The sequence below is a fragment of the Oncorhynchus mykiss genome, chromosome 18 (assembly GCF_057628025.1).
Source record: "Oncorhynchus mykiss isolate SJ-2025 chromosome 18, ASM5762802v1, whole genome shotgun sequence".
Lineage (NCBI taxonomy): Eukaryota > Metazoa > Chordata > Actinopteri > Salmoniformes > Salmonidae > Oncorhynchus > Oncorhynchus mykiss.
This window is the reverse complement of record NC_143039.1, coordinates 40,171,448-40,192,285: the sequence shown is the minus strand read 5'-3', so window position 1 is coordinate 40,192,285 and position 20,838 is coordinate 40,171,448. Positions and strand designations below refer to the sequence as shown.

The following is a 20,838-nucleotide window of genomic DNA, read 5'->3' as shown; positions in this document are numbered from 1 at the left end:
TAACACCATCCAAACCGTGAAGCAAGGGGGTGGCAGCATCATGTTGTGACGGTGCATTGCTGCAGGACGGACTGGTGCACTTCACAAAATAGATGACATCATGAGAAAATAAAATTATGTGGATATATTGAAGAAACATCTCAAGACATCAGTCTAGGGTATGTGGGGCGCTAGTCCCACCTGGCCAACATCCAGTGAGATTGCAGAGCACCAAATTCAAATACAAATTCAAATACAAATACAAATATAAATTCAGAAAATATACAACTATTTTACATAGGTTTAAAGATTAACTCCTTGTTAATCCAACCACGGTGTCAGATTTCAAAAATGCTTTACTGCGAAAGCATACCTTACAATTATTTTAGAACATCGCCTAGCAGTCAAATCATTACAAACAGTAACCAGCCAAGCAGAAGAGTTACATAAGTCAGAAATAGAGATAAAATGAATCACTTACCTTTGATGATCTTCATATGGTTGCACTCAGAAGACATTCATGTATTCAATAAATGTTAAGTGTAGTCTCTCTTTATATCCAAAAACCTCTGTTTTGTTTGCGCTTTTTCTTCAGTAATCCCCAGGCTCAAACGCAGTCACAACAGGCAGACAAATTTTTTAAATAGTATCAGTAAAGTTCATAGAAACATGTCAAACGATGTTTATATTCATTCCTCAGGTTGTTTTTAGCCTAAATAATCGATAATATCGCACGCATGAAAAAGCTCTGTGACACTGCAGGGTCCACTCATTCAGACAGCTCTTACTTCCTCATTTTTCAGAATACAAGCCTGAAACAATTTCTAAAGACTGTTGACATCTAGTGGAAGGCATAGGAACTGCAATTTGAGTCCTAAGTCAATGGATACTGTAATGGCATTGAATAGAAAACTACAACAACAACAAAAAATCCTACTTCCTGAATGGATTTTTCTCAGGTTTTCGCCTGCCAAATCAGTTCTGTTATACTCACAGACACTATTTTAACAGTTCTGGAAACCGTAGAGTATTTTCTATCCAAATCTACCAATTATATGCATATCCTATCTTCTGGGCCTGAGTAGAAGGCAGTTTAATTTGTGCATGCTTTTCATCCAAAATTCCAAATGTTGCCCCCTACCCGAAAGAAGTTAAAGCTTGGTCGCAAATGGGTCTTCCAAATGGACAATGACCCCAAGCATACTTCCAAAGTTATGATAAAATTGCTTAAGGACAACAAAGTCAAGGTATTGGAGTTGTCACGCCCTGACCTTAGAGAGCCTTTTTATTTCCCTATTTGGTTAGGTCAGGGTGTGATTTGGGTGGGCATTCTATGTTTTCTGTTTCTTTGTTTTTGGCAGAGTGTGGTTCCCAATCAGAGACAGCTGTCTATCGTTGTCTCTGATTGGGGATCATACTTAGGCAGCCCCTTTTCCCACATTTAGGTTATGGGATCTTTTCTTTGTTTGTTGCAGGTGTTGCACTCCGAAGCTTTACGTTCGTTGTGTTGTTTATTGTTTTTTTTGGTGGAACATTTAACAAAGAAAATGTACGTCTACAACGCTGCACCTTGGTCCGGTCATTCTGCCACTAACGACGGACGTAACAGGAGTGGCCATCACAAAGCCCTGACCTCAATCCCATAGAATATTTGTGGGCAGAACTGAAAAATTGTGTGCGAGCAAGGAGGCCTAGAAACCTGACTCAGTTACACCAGCTCTGTTAGGAGGAATTGGCCAAAATTCACCCAACTTATTGTGGGAAACTTGTGGAAGGCTATCTGAAACGTTTGACCCAAGTTAAACAATTTAAAGGCAATGCTACCAAATACTAATTGAGTGTATGCAAACTTCTGACGCACTGGGAATGTGATGAAAGAAATAAAAGCTGAAATATATAATTCTCTGTCACGACTTCCGCCGAAGTCGGCTCCTCTCCTTGTTCGGGCTGCGTTCGTCGATTGAAGTCACCGGCTTTCTAGTCATCGCCACTCCATTTCTCATTTATCCATTTGTTTTGTCTTGTTTCATACACACCTGGTTTTCATTCCATAATCACATGACATGTATTTAGTCCTCCGTTCCCCTTCATGTCTTTGTGTGTGTGGTGTATGTTTGTGTATTAATGGTGTATGTTCACGCGCTATACTTTTGTTTATTGGTCCGTGTTTTTGGTCACTTAGATGTCATTTTGTGCCTATTTTTTGACCGGAATAAAAGTGTGCCTGTTTACTGCACTCTGCTCTCCTGCACCTGACTTCGCCTCGATAACAGCCATAACATTCTCTCTACTATTATTGTGACATTTCACATTCTTAAAATAAAGTGGTGATCCTAACTGACCTAAAACAGGCAATTGTTACTAGGATTAAATGTCAGGAGTTGTGAAAAACTGAGTTTAAATGTATTTGGCTAAGGTGTATGTAAACTTCCGACTTCAACTGTGTGTGTGTGTGTATATACAGTGGGGCAAAAAAAGTATTTAGTCAGCCACCAATTGTGCAAGTTCTCCCACTTAAAAAGATGAGAGGCCTGTAATTTGCATCATAGGTACACTTCAACTATGACAGACAAAAGGAGAAAAAAAATCCAGAAAATCACATTGTAGGATTTTTAATGAATTTATTTGCAAATTATGGTGGAAAATAAGTATTTGGTCAATAACAAAAGTTTATCTCAATACTTTGTTTTATACCCTTTGTTGGCAATGACAGAGGTCAAACGTTTTCTGTAAGTCTTCACAAGGTTTTCTGTTAGTAAAATTATGATTATTAAATGACTGAACAAATCATTTTAAATGGAACTGTAACTAAGTAAAACTTATACTCTGTTATTGTATCTGATTAACAATATGAGTTCATAAGAAGGGATTGTGTGACACGGACAAGGAGTAATTAAAGTTAATGAACACCATTCCAACTAGGATAAACAAATGGGTTGGGGACTGTGTAAACACATAAGGTCGTTAACCTAGCGTTGAACCTACAGAAACTTAGCTCTGGGGTTTTTAGATAAGACAGTGAGTGCATTCCTAGGTTTTCTGTTAATTAGAACTGTCAGCTCAGTGGTGATCGATAATGTTGAGGGGTCAAAGTTACCTGGGAGTGTGTTAGTAAGTTAGAATGAACTTTTCATCTCACTTTGTCCCGGTCGAGAGGAGGGGATTCTGTAAAAGCAATGAAATGAGGTCATGATCTGTATATAAACTGTTGCTCGTGGTTAAGTAGCAGCGCGCTCCGAGAATAAATTATGTTACCTATTATTGAAAGACTGGTCTGCGTCTATTTTATGCAAACAAGAATCTTATAAATTATCATAAAATAGATTAAGGGTTTTCAATTGATGAAAGCACATTGGCATAATTAAATTACAATAACATTTTTACACACTGTTGCTGGTATTTTGGCCCATTCCTCCATGCAGATCTCCTCTAGAGCAGTGATGTTTTGGGGCTGTTGCTGGGCAACACGGACTTTCAACTCCCTCCAAAGATTTTCTATTGGGTTGAGATCTGGAGACTGGCTAGGCCACTCCAGGACCTTGAAATGCTTCTTACGAAGCCACTCCTTCGTTGCCCGGGCGGTGTGTTTGGGATCATTGTCAAGCTGAAAGACCCAGCCACGTTTCATCTTCAATGCCCTTGCTGATGGAAGGAGGTTTTCATTCAAAATCTCACGATACATGGCCCCATTCATGCTTTTCTTTACACGGATCAGTCGTCCCGGTCCCTTTGCAGAAAAACAGCCCCAAAGCATGATGTTTCCACCCCCATGCTTCACAATTGGTATGGTGGCCTTTGGATGCAACTCAGCATTCTTTGTCCTCCAAACACAACGAGTTGAGTTTTTACCAACAAGTTATATTTTGGTTTCATCTGAACATATGACATTCTCCCAATCTTCTTCTGGATCATCCAAATGCTCTCTAGCAAACTTCAGACGGGCCTGGACATGTACTGGCTTAAGCAGGGGGACACGTCTGGCACTGCAGGATTTGAGTCCCTGGCGGCGTAGTGTGTTACTGATGGTAGGCTTTGTTACTTTGGTCCCAGCTCTCTGCAGGTCATTCACTAGGTCCCCCCTGTGTGGTTCTGGGATTTTTGCTCACTGTTCTTGTGATCATTTTGACCCCACGGGGTGAGATCTTGCGTGGAGCCCCAGATCGAGGGAGATTATCAATGGTCTTCCATTTCCTAATAATTGCTCCCACAGTTGATTTCTTCAAACCAAGCTGCTTACCTATTGCAGATTCAGTCTTCCCAGTCTGGTGCAGGTCTACAATTTTGTTTCTGGTGTCCTTTGACAGCTATTTGGTCTTGGCCATAGTGGAGTTTGGAGTGTGACTGTTTGAGGTTGTAGACAGGTGTCTTTTATACTGATAACAAGTTCAAACAGGTGCCATTAATACAGGTAACGAGTGGAGGACAGAGGAGCCTCTTAAAGAAGAAGTCATTGTCTGTGAGAGCCAGAAATCTTGCTTGTTTGTAGGTGACCAAATACTTATGTTCCACCATAATTTGCAATAAATTTGTTAAAAATCCTACAATGTGATGGCGGTGCTGGCGGTGCTTTCACTCTAGTGGTAGCATGAGACAGAGTCTACAACCCACACAAGTGGCTCAGGTAGTGCAGCTCATCCAGGATGGCACATCAATGCAAGATGTGGCAAGAAGGTTTGCTGTGTCTGTCAGCGTAGTGTCCAGAGCATTGAGGAGCTACCAGGAGACAGGTCAGTACATCAGGAGACGTGGATGAGGCCGTAGGAGGGCAACAACTCAGCAGCAGGACCGCTACCTCCGCCTTTGTGCAATGAGGAGCAGGAGGAGCACTGCCAGAGCCCTGCAAAATGACCTCCAGCAGGCCACAAATGTGCATGTGTCTGCTCAAATGGTTAGAAACAGACTCCATGAGGGTGGTATGAGGGCCCGACGTCCACAGGTGGGGGAGAACACCAAGATTGGCAAATTCGCCACTAGCACCCTGTGCTCTTCACAGATGAAAGCAGGTTCACACTGAGTACATGTGACAGACGTGACAGTCTGGAGACGCCGTGGAGAGCGTTCTGCTGCCTGCAACATCCTACAGCTTGATCGGTTTGGCGGTGGGTCAGTCATGGTGTGGGGTGACATTTCTTTGGGAGGCCCCAGAGCCCTCCATGTGCTCGCCAGAGGTAGCCTGACTGCCATTAGGTACCGAGATGAGATCCTCAGACCCCTTGTGAGACCATATGCTGGTGCGGTTGGCCCTGGGTTCCTCCTAATGCAAGACAATGCTAGACCTCATGTGGCTGGAGTGTGTCAGCAGTTCCTGCAAGAGGAAGGCATTGATACTATGGACTGGCCCGCCCGTTCCCCAGACCTGAATCCAATTGAGCACATCTGGGACATCATGTCTCGTTCCATCCACCACAGACTGTCCAGGAGTTGGCGGATGCTTTTGTCCAGGTCTGGAAGGAGATCCCTCAGGAGACCATCCGCCACCTCATCAGGAGCATGCCCAGGCGTTGTAGGGAGGTCATACAGGCACGTGGAGGCCAAACACACTACTGACCCTCATTTTGACTTGTTTTAAGGACATTACATCAAAGTTGGATCAGCCTGTAGTGTGGTTTTCCACTTTAATTTTGAGTGTGGCTCCAAATCCAGACCTCCATGGGTTGATAAATTTGATTTCCATTGATAATTTTTGTGTGATTTTGTTGTCAGCACATTCAACTAAGTAAAGAAAAAAGTATTTAATAAGAATATTTAATTCATTCAGATCTAGGATGTGTTATTTTAGTGTTCCCTTTATTTTTTTGAGCAGTGGATATGTATATATATACTTACAGTGGGGCAAAAAAGTATTTAGTCAGCCACCAATTGTGCAAGTTCTCCCACTTAAAAAGATGTAGGACAGAGGAGCCTCTTAAAGAAGAAGTTACAGGTTTGTGAGAGCCAGAAATCTTGCTTGTTTGTAGGTGACCAAATACTTATTTTCCACCATAATTTGCAAATAAATTCATAAAAAATCCTACATTGTGATTTTCTGGATTTTTTTTCTCATTTTGTCTGTCATAGTTGAAGTGTACCTATGATGAAAATTACAGGCCTCTCTCATCTTTTTAAGTGGGAGAACTTGCACAATTGGTGGCTAACTAAATACTTTTTTGCCCCACTGTGTGTGTGTGTGTGTGTGTGTGTGTGTGTGTGTCGTCGCCCATAATGTCTTTGTTTGTCTTAGCAAATGCAGAGACGGAGAAAGATATGCTTCTGTCCCTGTGGTCCGGTCTCTGTACTGGATTGAATAGCTTTTGTTGTACAACACGTGGTGAAAATATGATTTTAAATTGTTTTGACAATGGCACCTACGTAAAGCAACCGTTATTTTGTTTTCACAGCTTTAACTTAGATTTTGGGGAATGCTAACAAGCTAGCCAAGTTGCTAGCTAATGCCAACAAGAAGCTTGTGACTTTATGTTTCTGTAAAGTATATGAAGCTCCTGAGGAGGATTAGCGAATCATGGGTCTTTCCTCCTCAGGAGCCATAGATTGTTCAAATCCTGCGTCCTCTCTACTTCGTCCCCACTAGCCTTTTGAAAAAAGTCAACAGTAAGAGAGGAGAGGGGAAAGTGGATGAAAATGTTCTTGTATGAAAGACTCTCCTCCAATTAAGCGTCATCAGGCAAATGAGGTGTACAGGGTAGAATCCCAAAACATATGTATAAAGTGATAAACACTAATTTAGCTAATTGTGTAAGACAGGGGTGGCACTTTGGTTTATAAATGGGTGAGACATAACCTAGCGGGGAATCTGGGGGTCCTCCCCCAGAAATGTTTTGGGTATTTAAAGCTAATTTCCTGCATTTTCACACAATCCAATATGCCGTCTCTGTTTAGAACAAAAAGTAAGCAAAAATGAACACAATCATCAAGCTAAGTAAGAGATTATTATTAGATATTAATAAGACTGAACTAGATCAATGATAATTCAATAATAAATATTGTGTTGCACCTTTAACCAGTAGCCTAACAAATGAACAACTCTTGAAAAAATACGAAGACTATTGATTGTCTTTATTAACTTTTTATGGCTGGGGGCAGTATTGAGTAGTTTGGATGAATAAGGTGCCCAGAGTAAACTGCCTGCTACTCAGGCCCAGTTGCTAGTATTTGCATATTATTAGTATATTTGGATAGAAATCACTCTGAAGTTCCTAAAACTGTTTGAATGATGTCTGTGAGTATAACAGAACACATATGGCAGAGAAAAAATCCAACCAGGAAGTGGGAAATCTGAGGTTTGTAGTTTTTCAACTCATTGCCTATCGAATATACAGTGTCTATGGGGTCATATTGCACTTCCTAAGGCTTCCACTAGATATCAACAGTCTTTAGAACATTGTTTGAATCTTCTACTGTGAAGGAGGGGGGAATGGGAGATGAATGAGTCAGAGGTCTGCCAGAGTGGCATGAGCTGGTCACGTGCGTTCACGTGAGAGTTCCATTGCATTTCTGAAGACAAAGGAATTCTCCATTTGGAACATCATTGAAGATTTATGTTAAAAGCATCCTAAAGATTGATTCTATACATTGTTTGACATGTTTCTACGGACTGTAACGGAAATTGTTGACTTTTCGTCTGGACCTAGTGATCGCACCTCATGAATTTGGATTTGTGAACTAAATGTGCGAACAACAAGGAGGTATTTGGACATAACTGATGGACTTTATCGAACAAATTAAACATTTATTGTGAAACATAATCTCCTGGGAGTGCATTCTGATGAAGATCATCAAAGATAAGTGAATATTTACAATGATATCTCTGACTTTGTTGACTCCACACAAGGCGTATATCTATATGGCTCGTTTTGTTGTCTGAGCGCTGTACTCAGATTATTGCATGGTGTGCTTTTTCGGTAAAGCTTTTTTGAAATCTGACACAGCGGTTATACTAAGGAGAAGTTTATCTAAAGTTCCATGCATAACAGTTGTAACTTTTATTGATGTTTATTATGAGTATTTCTGCAAAATCACCGGATGTTTTGGAAGCAAAACATTACTGAACATAACGCACCAATGTAAACTGAGATTTTTGGATATAAATATGAACTTTATCGAACAAAACATACATGTATTGTGTAACATGAATCCCATGAGTGTCATCTGATGAAGATCATCAAAGGTTAGTGATTAATTTTATCTCTATTTCTGCTTTTTGTGACTCCTTTATTTGGCTCTTCTCTATGTTTTTCTGTGACTAGGTGCAGACCTAACATAATCGTTTGGTGTGCTTTCGTCGTAAAGCCTTTTTGAAATCGGACACTGTGGTGGGATTAACAACAAGTAAAATACTTCTATGTTTGAGGAATTTAAATTATGAGATTTCTGTTGTTTTGAATTTGGCGCCCTGCACTGGCTGTTGTCATATCGATCCCGTTAGCGGGATCTAAGCCATAAGACGTTTTAAGACATCCTCTACGGTGCATTCGGAAAGTATTCAGACCCCTTGACTTTATCTAAAAAACGTTATGTTCCAGCCTTGTATTAAAAACATTATTCACACACTCAGAATTTATTGCTTCAACTTCAGTAGCCTAACTCCCTATTTGGGCGTGAGAGTTCAAGTGTGTCTAGTATGTGTGATCTCATCGAAATAGAGTAGGCTGCATACATGGGCGGAGAATCACGTGGCAGTTAACTTAAATATGAAATGAACGTAAATATGATTCGACTGTAGTTTACTTCAGTGTCTGTAAATAAATATTGACAATGGAAAGAAGTGGAGGGCGCTCAACCAACGTGAGTCGAAGTGCAATCAAAAAATGTCATAATTGAAAAGGCACAACAGGTTAGGCTACTATAGGTAGCAAGGTTTGCGCCTTTTCATTTTCAATAAGTATTGATTACCCATTTATTTGTCTCTGCCTGCAAATCGTCCTCCTAAAAGGTAGGCTATATCCTATAGGCCTGTGCGAAAACGTAGTAAGTGTTGCTGTCATCATTCTTGCTGCTTCAAGTTCAGTAGCCATACCAGTGAGATCAGGTGTGTGTGTGGTCTCAATTAAATAGAGTAGGCTATAGCTTATGCATAGGGAAGTTATCTTTCTAAGGAAATGTACTTCCTAAATAGTTTACAACATTGCCTAGAAATAGCCCAAAATATTGATCACCCATATTTCTCAGTCTGAAAGTCTTCCCATTCATAAAAGGTAGGCTATAAAAATAGCTCAAGAGAAAGTGCAAGTTTCTCCTACTCTCCTACTTTCTTCAAGCTACATATAGCATATTGGCTGATAGCCTAATACAAGAGCCATGTGAGAATCTCTGGTAATTTAAGCTATTTCTCAAGTTATTTTTGCGCATTTAAAATTGCCTATTGGGTGCAGAATTGATGGGACCATGGCTGGCAAGTGAGCTGTGACACATATGCCTGAAATAACATTGCAGGGCTGCGGTTGGATTCAGGACCAGTTCTTGGGGTAGCAGATCAGTGCTGGCAGAGTGAGGTATGAAAAGCTGTGGGAGCAGGCTAAAGAAATCGGTCTGAGCAGACCTCTACTGTGCACCATGACTCCTCTACTTGAGTGATGGGGTGGGACTAGGTCTGTGTGGAAAGCGGAGGGGAGAGGGATGACTCAAGTAGAGGAGTAAACTATAAAAATGGACATTACACACGGCGTGTCACATTTAACAAACCAAACATTCAATATCCGTTATAGAAGGTAAAGTAAAAACCCAAACCGGTCCGTGCATCAATACCGGTATATAGTCAAATACTGTATATCGTCCAGCCCTACACAGCACAAAAACATAACTTCAAATCCTGTTTAAAATAAATTAGCAAATTGGCCTTGCCTTGCTTTCTTATGAATTGTAGGAATGTACAATCCCCCATGTTTGTTTCAGCGTGTGTGTGTGTGTGTGTCTCAGCTGGCTTGCTTTGCCTCAGTGTGAGATTCCGAATCTGCCACCAGGTGTCACCCTGCCCCTCAGTTTCCATGGAACTGTATTTAATGCGAGGCAATGATCAGTTGTATGGCTTTGTCCTGTCTCTAGTCATTAATGACTTGTACCTTTCTGTGTATGAGACTGAAAGAGGAAAATTGATTTGATTTAGGTAGTGTAGGTCTATTTGAAATACCAGTTTCCTCATGTTGTAGACCTAGTCTGAGTCCCAAGTGGCACCTGATTCCCTATATAGTGCACTACGTTTGACCAGGACACACAGGGCCTATGTAGGTATAAGTGTGTCATTTGGGATACACAGAGTCCTTGATTTACCCTTTTCTGTCTTACTATTGCACAAGCATGATGTTACACTGACCACCCCATAAGTCCTATGTTTTACGACCTTATGGAACTGTTTGTGGACGTGGTATTCTGAGCGCATGAGTCATGAGTCTCCATGGAATTAGAAGGTGCTGAAAGATGTGTACATGACCTTGAGACTGTGATAAAGATACGAATGTAGCAGAATCAATGGAGGCAGAGACATGTAATGAACACATCTCTGTCTGTCCTTTTCAATTCTCATCGCCCTCTGGGTAATGTCTGTGAGAAATGTGTGTGCGTGTGGGTGTTTGCCCTGAATGCCACTGTGGGTGTGTGTGTGTGTGGAGGGGGGGGGGGGGGGGGGGGTGTGTGTCCTCTGTGTATGTCCTCTCTGTGTGTATGCCCGCCTGCGTGTGCTGGGCAAATTTAATATTCATGGTTGCGGGGGATTGGCTGCTGAGAAAGGAGCGGGTTGTCGGAGAGGAGCAGGTCTGTTTTAAGGCAGGCAGTGCTCTGCTCTCTCACTCCGTATAATCACAGGCGAGCCGGCAAGAGCAGCCCAGTATTCCAGTGTCTCAGTTGGAGCTCAGACACACACAAGTCCACATACACGCTCATAGAAACACACACACGGGAGATAAGAGAGAAGAAGCCAGCTAACGCCACAGCTGCCTCGGCTGCCACTGATGTTTTAGCCCAGATGGCGGGGAACTGTGAAGGGGAGCATGTGCTGACGGTAGGTCTGCTCTGCTCTGATAACATGAGTGTGTTTTTTTTGTGTGTGTGTGTGTCTTCTCCATCTCTGACATTGTCTTGCTGTACCGTAGAATAGTGGCCGTGGTTGCAGAATAGAATAGAGGGTGTTCTATAGGATGTATCTCAAAGGGGAAGAGAGAGGGCAATAATGTGGTAAAGGGGAGAGTCCCTGCATGTCTCTTAGAAAGGAAATGGTCATTCCCGCTCTTCACTAGCCGGAATGGGAGAAAGAGACAGGAACAAGATATGGCTGCATTAAAGAGAGACCAGGAGAGAGAGAGAAGGGAGGAGCGTGAGAGAGGAGCAGAGGAGGAAAATGTGGAAGTGGACTAGAATCAAAACATAACAGAGCATGCTCCTTTGATAAAAATTGATAGATTATGAATAGGATGTTTGTTTATCCATTGAATGGAAGTGGATGTCAGTCACACTGAGGGAAATAAGAAATGATAGGGTATTGAAATAGCCTAGATAAGAGGAGAATGACAGGGAAGGGAGAATATGTAGACACCTGTGGTTACTAGGTTGTACATACAAGGAGAGGAAAATGTGTTTTTAGAGAGGAGTGGAAATGGTTTCCATTTCTGTGTGGCCTATGCTTTAGCCTATTTATTGGGGGCGGGGGCATGCTATTTTCTGCTGCCTCTGGTATTGCGTTTGGCCTGTGTGTGACAGTGGAGATACAACTCAGGGGACTGGCGTGTCTATAGAGCTATGCAACTCCTCACTTATGTCACCTCCCCTGCCTGGAACGAGGCCCAGTAACGACATCCTGGAATAGAGGTAACCTGGCTGGGTCCGAAATCACTCCTACACTAAACCAGAGTCACCCACACCGATAACATTCACAGTGACAAGAACCAGGGTCGAATGCACAGTGAATTTAATTGAAAATGGAAGTCCCCATTTTAACAGATAGGCTATACAGTAACTGACCCTTCACACACACACACACACACACACACACACACACACACACACACACACACACACACACACACACACACACACACACACACACACACACACAGTTGTGATGGCCATGGAATTTTGGATTACGGTAATTGGACAGCCAAATTAATTTTTGGGGGACTCACATTTTCTCATCTCCTTAGCTCATAACTGCATTTGCTGCCATGTGCTGCCATAGAAATAGAATGAATAGTCCCCATTCATGTCAATAATGACATAATGGGTGGACTGGCGGCCATTGCGGGTGTACCCATAGAAGCAAAGCAAGGAAGTGTGAGCAGGAAGTGTACCCATCAATATTTTCTGTGATTTGTTGATTAAACTCAACTGACATTACAAAAAATACGTTCCATTGCATGAGCCACATCAGTTAATATCATTTGAATTAACATTCTACATTACCATGGAAAGGGAAAGGGAAAGGGAAAGGGAAAGGGGAATACCTAGTCGATTGTACTGAATGCATTCAACTGAAATGTGTCTTACAAAAGTATTGGGCAATACTTCACTTGACACCCAGCATCATAACACGTTATGACACGGTCATAACCATGTCAAAATATATCATAACAGCTGACATAACTTGTCGTAGCACATATATTTAGAACTGTTGTGACGTACACTACATGCCTAAAAGTATGTGGACACCTGCTCATCGAACATCTCATTTCAATATCATGGTTGTGGAGGCTGTCTTTTTAGACTTCAGTGCAGCTTTTGACATTATTGATCATAGTCTACTGCTGGAAAAACGTATGTGTTATGTTTTAACACCCCCTGCTATAATGTGGATAAAGAGTTTCTTGTCTAACAGAACACAGAGGGCAGCTTATTAAATATAATCCAGTTAGAATCAGGAATAATTTGCAAATAAATTCATTAAAAATCCTACAATGTGATTTTCTGGATTTTTTTTCTCATTTTGTCTGTCATAGTTGAAGTGTACCTATAATGAAAATTACAGGCCTTTCTCATCTTTTTAAGTGGGAGAACTTGCACAATTGGTGGCTGACTAAATACTTTTTTGCCCCACTGTAAAGCACCCACAATCATCGCGGGATGAACGAGTGACGAATTTCCGGCCAAGGGTGGTCCATTTAAAAATCATTCCTTCCTCCCTCGCCCCTTTCCCTGCAAGTGTATACTCGTCAGGCGTCATGATACGTCATCAGAAGGGTGCACTTAATTTAAGGGCTGTGGAGATAGGGTGTCTTTTAAGTGTTTGGACCGCATCCTTTGGCTACATTGAATGTTTTTTCTTAGCTACTTCTCAGCTGACATATTCTTGCTTTGAGTATTCCTCTTTGATTTAGAAGAAACTGTTGCACAAATGTAGGTCTACACCATCACTAGTATTATCAGGCTGTATAGCTAGTTACGTTTGCTCTGACTCAGCACATGTATTAGCTAGTTAGCGATTTTTTTATTTAATACATTTTAGAATATGACTAAGGTAATAAAATGTGGAAAACGTAAAGAGCTCTGAATACTTTCCGAAGACACTGTATATAGTATATATTGCAATATTTTATGGCTGGTTATGACACCTACATAAGAGTGTCAAAACACACAAAACCTACCACACAAGGCAAAACATTCCATTACACCAGTGGTTCCCAAGCTTGTTAATGTACCACCAAGTATATTTTGTTCTGCCTGGAGTACCCCTGAAGTACCCCCTCATGTGAATTTTACCAGTAGGCCTATGGTCTCATGAGTCTTTTCAAGTACCCCCTGTGGATGGGCCAATTACCCCTTGTTGGGAACCACTGCATTACAACATAGCCTACATGTCAACAGGCTATGGTTATATCACTTTTTTTTATTCACCATATTAAATTATCATTGAAATTGCACACACATTGATGTTAAGCATGCAGCTACCCCAATGCTCTGTTGCAGATTTAGGAGCAGATTTTAGGAGCAGGCCAAGACACCCTCTTTTTGACTGATGACTGATATAAGGGCGTGCATGTGATAGGCCTATCTGGCTTGTATGATTATGATGGTCATACACTTTATGACACTGTCAAGAAGCATTATTGTCTTAGTCCAATTACAGTGACACGGGATGGTCATAATGCTTCAGGACCGTGTCCTAAAGTTATTTAAAATATGATAATAAAAAAAAACATGACTGTAAAAACAACAAAAAAGGATTTAAGAAAGCAACTTTAAAACTAGAGCAAACTTCTTGGCAGGGAAAAACGAATTTCAATAAATTTGGGTTTTGACACTCTTATGTATGTGTCATAACTAGCCATAAAATGATGCAATATATGTCACAAAAGTGTAAATATTTGGTTCATGACAGTGTTATGACAGGTTATGTCAGGTGTTATAACATATTATGCCATGGTTATGACGTGTCAGAATGTGTTATGACACTGGGTGTCAAGTAAAGTGTTACCAAGTATTGTGTCACAACACCAGAGGGCCAATGTGAGTGTACCTATGAGTTTACCAGTCAAATTGCCAGGGTTAGAGGTTCCAAGCCAGGTCTATTCATTCTATTTACCAGTCAAATTGCCAGGGATAGAGGTTCCAAGCCAGGTCAATTCATTCTATTTACCAGTCAAATTGCCAGGGTTAGAGGTTCCAAGCCAGGTCTATTCATTCTATTTACCAGTCAAATTGCCAGGGTTAGAGGTTCCAAGCCAGGTCTATTCATTCTATTTACCAGTCAAATTGCCAGGGTTAAAGGTTCCAAGCCAGGTCAATTCATTCTATTTACCAGTCAAATTGCCAGGGTTAGAGGTTCCAAGCCAGGTCTATACATTCTATTTACCAGTCAAATTGCCAGGGTTAAAGGTTCCAAGCCAGGTCTATTCATTCTATTTACCAGTCAAATTGCCAGGGTTAAAGGTTCCAAGCGAGGTCTATTCATTCTATTTACCAGTCAAATTGCCAGGGTTAGAGGTTCCAAGCCAGGTCTATTCATTCTATTTACCAGTCAAATTGCCAGGGTTGAAGGTTCCAAGCCAGGTCTATTCATTCTATTTCGGTGTGTGCTGCTGCTGCATTGTGGGGGGCATTGCCTAGGCAACCAAAGTGTCCTTTGCTAGTTTCTTGTTTCAGCAAGGAGCAACAAAGCATCATCACGTTGTTAAGAGCATGTTACCGTAGAAACCGATTCAACTGCACAAATGCCCCCCCTTGCCCGTCTTTAGTTTTCATGGCAGTCTTCATCCGTAACCGTCAGTTACACGGTTATACTGTAATACGCGCTGCTGTTGACATTGACAGCTTTAGATCCCATGCTTCTTGTGTGTCATTGCCTTGAGAACATACTCATCATAGAGTATTCGAATATCAAGTCATGCTGTTTTTAAACTGCAGGACGTCCCTAGTCCCCCAAAAATCATATTTGTCTACAGTTCTCTACGGGGATCCAGTCTTTTGGGTTCAATAGATAGGTCTATCACCTTTTATGCTTGGCTGGTGAACTCTAGAGTGATCCTTGATGTCTGTGAGAGGTTTTGCATGATATTATGTAAACTATGGTGTGATCTTGGAAGGTGTCAGAAGCAGAGGGGGCTGGGTGCGCTTAGGGCACATGGGTTAGCTATGGGGTAGAGGATGAGATGACTTTGTTATTGCTAGGGAGGTTGGCTGCCAGCTTCGCCCCCACCCCTTGTTACCCCCTGGCCTTGAATGAACAGGGTTGGGAACGGCTTATCCCAAATGAGGCTCTATGCATGCCCCCCATTCTGCTGCTCTCTCACACTCCAGGTGACGTTATGGTCCCTGGGTCGTGAGCCCCCCCATTTATAGTCCCCCTCCTCTCTCTCTCTTTTAGGGACAGTCAGACCTTGCTGTCACCCCCCCCCCCCAACCCCCATTTGCAGCTGTGTTCTGTGGGTAACTGGGCATGACCAACCAGCTCCCATGGGGGTTATTTTGGACTGGAGTAGCCGCAGCAGCAGGTTGCATAATGTGTTTTGAAATTGTGATGAGCGGAATAAACCAGCTCTGATTCTGAACACATGTGCTTAACTTACCCACACCATGGACTCAAGAAATGAAATGCATACCAAACACACGCTGCCTGACACACATACAATAAACAGCTTCACATGCATGCTAACAGATTTCCGCAGGCACTAGGCCTATTTTAAGAGGCTTTGAAGTGGTAATGAACCTGGAATAATCATCATTTCTCAGGTGTAAACATTGGCTTAGTATAGCCTTGGACTATTTGATGCCTTGTATCCATCACAATGAACAGTCAACAACAGTAGCAATGCAGTCCACTGAGCCAAGCCCAGCATCATCAGTCCAGCACTCCTAGCCCACTATCAAACCCCTTTCTTTATTTCTTGGCTCACCTCTCACCTTCTTGGCTCACCTCTCACCGTCTTGGCTCACCCCTGAGTGTGCAAAGCTGTCATCAAGGCAAAGGGTGGCTACGTTGAAGAATGTCAGATGTATTTTGATTTGTTTAACACTTTATTGGCTACTACATGATTCTATATGTGTTATTTCATAGTTTTGATGTCTTCACTCTTATTCTACAATGTAGGAACTAGTAAAAAATAATGAAAAACCGTGGAACGAGTAGGTGTGTCCAAACGTTTGACTGGTACTCTATGTAGTAGCTCATGAGATTGGAGGCTCAGTTCAAGAGGGGCTTGCATGGTTCAGTGAAGAGAGAGCAGTCGGAGCAAATGAGACTCCAATGCCAGAGAGATGTGCTCTGTGCATATCATGTTCCTATCCTCCCACTGTGTGTTTAACATCCTCACCTATCGAATCAGCTCTCTCTGCTGCTTAGCAGCAGTACTTATCTGTGTTTAGTGGGATATCTCAATGCCTCCTCCAATGGAGGAGGATGTTTCAAATTTCTGACGGTATTTGACAATACCTGAATATACATTTTGTTTGAGCTGTTTATGACCCTACGGTGGCAACACTTAAATGATAAGTTATTTCAATGGGGGTTTCTCCATTCTGATTGTTTTATACTGTTCAATAAAACTTCAACCAAAAGAGTGTCTGATTTGAGATAATTTCCACACTGCCACGTAGGGCTGCACGATTTTATTCCAATTGCAATTTAGATAAAAACAGTTGGGTGAACTGTTGGAGTCATGGAAATAGAACGATTATTCAAATTCTATAGTTAGAAAGTAATATTGGGCCGGGGAGGCTTTTATAGAATCTCTTTGGAGGTGTTATTGTTACAGGGTAGGAACCAAAGTATTGGTCAGTGTTTCCCAGAGGAGTGGGACCCTATGATCTTTGGCTACAGTTAATGTTTTCTTTTACTTCATGTAGCTAACATATTGATGCTTCGCCTATTCCTCTCTGATTTAGAAGATACTGTTGCACATTCAGGCCTACACCAGCACTGGTATCAGGCTGTATTAGCTAGCTATGTTTGCTCTGAATTAGTACAATTATTAGCTAGCTAACTAGCGATTAGCATAAGTGGCTAACACAAGTTGCTAAGAAAATACAAAATAGCTGTTTGCAGACAGTAAGATACACAAACGAATAGTGTAATTATAGAACGCTTGTGGATTTATATTAAGAATCAAAGCTGAAAGCATTGTCATCAATATATTGTTACATCTGCTGCATTGACCATGCAAACCAAAGAGTGAACCAAAGAAAATACAGTAACTCACTGTGAACTATCGGTAAATGATCTCGTGGTCGAGCAACAACAAGTGCTCTCCTTGAGTGACAGGAGGCAGGGATTGGTGAGAGAGAAGGAGAGGGATGACCCAAGTAGTGGAGTAAACTATTAAAAACGGATTGGCGTATCACATTTAACAAACCAAATATCGAAATATATCAAATCAAATGTTATTGGTCACAGACATGTGATTAGCATATGTTATTGCAGGTGTAGCGAAAAGCTACCTTCTAGCTCCGACAGTGCAGTAATATCTAACAAGTAATATCTAACAAATTACACAACATATACCCAATACACAAATCTAAGTAGGAATGAATTAAGACTATATACATATATGGAACGAGCGTCCATATATGATGTTGATGTTCTTGATGATCTTTTTGGCCTTCCTGTGACATCAGGTGCTGTAGGTGTCCTGGAGGTCAGGTAGTTTGCCCTGAACGATAGCTAAGAGGTCGGTGAGAGTGGAAAGGCAGTTTACCAGTTAACTTACAACAGCACGTCCCCTGAACGATAACTAAGAGGTAGGTGAGAAGGGAGAGGCAGTTTACCAGTTAACTTACAACAGCACGTCCCCTGAACGATAACTAAGAGGTAGGTGAGAAGGGAGAGGCAGTTTACCAGTTAACTTACAACAGCCCGTCCCCTGAACGATAGCTAAGAGGTAGGTGAGAAGGGAGAGGCAGTTTACCAGTTAACTTACAACAGCCCGTTCCCTGAACGATAGCTAAGAGGTAGGTGAGACGGTGATGAAGCATACTTCATGAGCTGTAACCGTAAAACAACTGGTATTTGGAAAGTTTGAGGTGAGGGAGAAAGTGTGGTGGAACAAGTTTTGTTAACATTATTAAGTAACGTTATCTTACTAGCTGGATCGATTTCTCCGTTAGATAGCCAGAGAAATGTTTAGCAACATTTGCCAACTTAACTGATAAAATATTTGAATTCATGATGTGAAATTTTGCTGGCTAATAATGTCAGACAGCTAACATTAAGTACTTAACGTTACAATATCAGATGAGCTAACGTTAGTAACCAAAACAATTCGCTAACTGGTATACGACTCCTTGCCGTTCCTCAAGTTATAACGTGTTAGTTGCTTACTGGACCCTGGCAATCTGTGTGAAATGTTAGCTAGCTAACGAACTAACTGCTATCTGCGAACTAATGTTTTCCCTTTACAGTATGTGGTTAATTTTCAGAATAAGAGAATTAGGTGAAAATGAGACTTGCTTGTTAAACAAGTGTAGTTGGAGCTGGGCCTGGCTTAAACTGGAAGCCACTATAAAGGTGAAAGAAACACCACACACTTTCCCTCTTTCTCACTTTTTCAATACAGTTGATAAAAAGGGTTATGCCAGGTGTACTCTGCCTGAAAGAGATCAGTTATGCCAACAAAGGGTATCATGCTCTACTGGCACATTGTAGAACCGTTGTCCATAGGCACATGTACAGTGTAATAATGTGTAGCCCAAAGATATTGCTTTTGTTGTGTTGAACGTGACAGTAACACGTGTGAGTGAGGGGGGAGGGGGGTATTTAATGATCTACTCAGTGAACTATTTTTGCATACACATAGCCTTGTGCACTTGATCGATGTCTACTATAGTGGCCACTATAATACGGTAAAAATAGAATGTCTGTTAGTTTCAATCTATTTCTACTTTAAGATGTTTTTTCCCCCAGGTGCAATATTTAGATGTGTGGTAAAAAGTATTCTATTATAATATTATAAAGGCTGTCATGGCTAACTGCAATATTAGTGTATTGTTTTTTTCTCAAGACTTGAGTGTCATTCGCAGTAAAGTCTAGGCAACAGATAACATTGGATTTCTTTCTTTACATTTTTTTGCTATGAGCTAGGTTCACATTAACCACTTTTTATTTTACACAGCGACTGATCATGTAGATCATATTCTTTGTTTAATTAGTTAAAACCTGAATTTCCCCCTAGCAGAAATTGTGTCACCTTTTTGGGCCCTCACCAGTTTGTATCCCTGCTGTAGGCTGTCTCATTATCGTTGGCAATCAAGCCTACTACTGTTGTGTCGTCTGCAAACTTGATGATTGAGCTGGAGGCTTGCTTGGTCACGCAGTCATGGGTGAACAGGGAGTACAGGATGGGGCTGTGCATGCACCATTGTGGGGCCCCAGTGTTGAGGATCAGCGGAGTGGAGGTGATGTTTCCTATCTTCACCACCTGAGGGCGGCCTGTCAGGAAGTCCTGGACCCAGTTGCACAGGGCGAGGTTCAGACCCATGGCCTCCAGCTTAATGATGAGCTTGGAGGGTACTATGGTGTTGAATGCTGAGCTGTAGTCAATAAACAGCCTTCTTATAGATGGCGATTGCATCGTCTGTGGATCTACTGTGGCGGTAAGCGAATTGAAGTGGGTCTAGGGTGGCAGGTAAGGTAGAGGTGATATGATCCTAGAAGGTAAAGTAAAAACCCAAACCAATCCTTGCATCAATACCGGTATTAGGGTAAAATACGGTATATCTGGACAGCACTCCTGGTTTTACAGAAATAAAAGCCAAAACACTAGAGAATTGCACTAGCAGTCTCTCTCCATGCTGCTTACCTCACAAGACCTAGCCCGCCCCCTGTCACTCAAGGAGCACATTTGTTGTTCCTTGACCACGAGACACTTTCATTCAGTCTGCATGGTCAATGTAGCACATGCAACAATGTTGATAACAACAATGCTGTTTCCACTTTACGTCTTAATATAAATCCACAAGCATTCTATAATAACACTTAGTTTGTTTCCTACATCTGTAAATCAAATCAACATTAGCAAACAGCTAGTTTGTCTTTTCTTAGCAAGTTGTTACTAAATCGTATTAGCCACTAATGCTAATCGCTACTTAGCTGGCTAAGTGTACTGAGTCAGCTATGTAGGTCCCCTAGAAAATACTGACCAACACTTTGGTTCCTACACTGTAACAATAACCCTGGCATTATAATAATAATAATATTTTAATAGTTATTCTATTTCCATGATTCCAACAGTTTACCCAAGTGTTTTGATCTAAATCAAATCGCAATGCACCATAAAAATAATGCCTAGTTTTTCTGCCAATATCGTGCACCCATACATGGCAGTGTGGAAATGATCTCAAATGAATGCAGAAACTGCAGAAATGGATGAAAATGCAGAAAAAGATTTATGGTTGAAGTTTATTTGAACAGTATAAACCAATAAAAATTGAGAAAACCCAAATCACTTACAA

The 20,838-nt window shown here is 41.5% G+C and overlaps 1 protein-coding gene across 16 annotated transcripts in view; it reads left to right on the top strand.

Annotated features, from left to right (window-relative positions):
• The first annotated feature begins 10,594 nt into the window (after window positions 1-10,594).
• The window catches only part of LOC110496030 (sodium bicarbonate cotransporter 3), a 59,198-nt gene continuing 48,954 nt past the window's right edge, over window positions 10,595-20,838 (top strand). For 11 of the 16 annotated variants that reach the window (XR_016488475.1, XR_016488473.1, XR_016488474.1 and 8 more), the window contains exon 1: window positions 10,703-10,969. Coding sequence is in view for 13 of the 16 variants with exons in the window: in XM_090208412.1 (XP_090064538.1) it covers window positions 10,934-10,969 (36 nt within the window). In the remaining 3 variants the exon portion in view is untranslated. Of the gene's footprint in view, window positions 10,970-20,838 lie in introns of all 16 variants that reach the window. The other 5 variants (XM_090208408.1, XM_090208404.1, XM_036952516.2 and 2 more) reach the window with 2 other exon arrangements.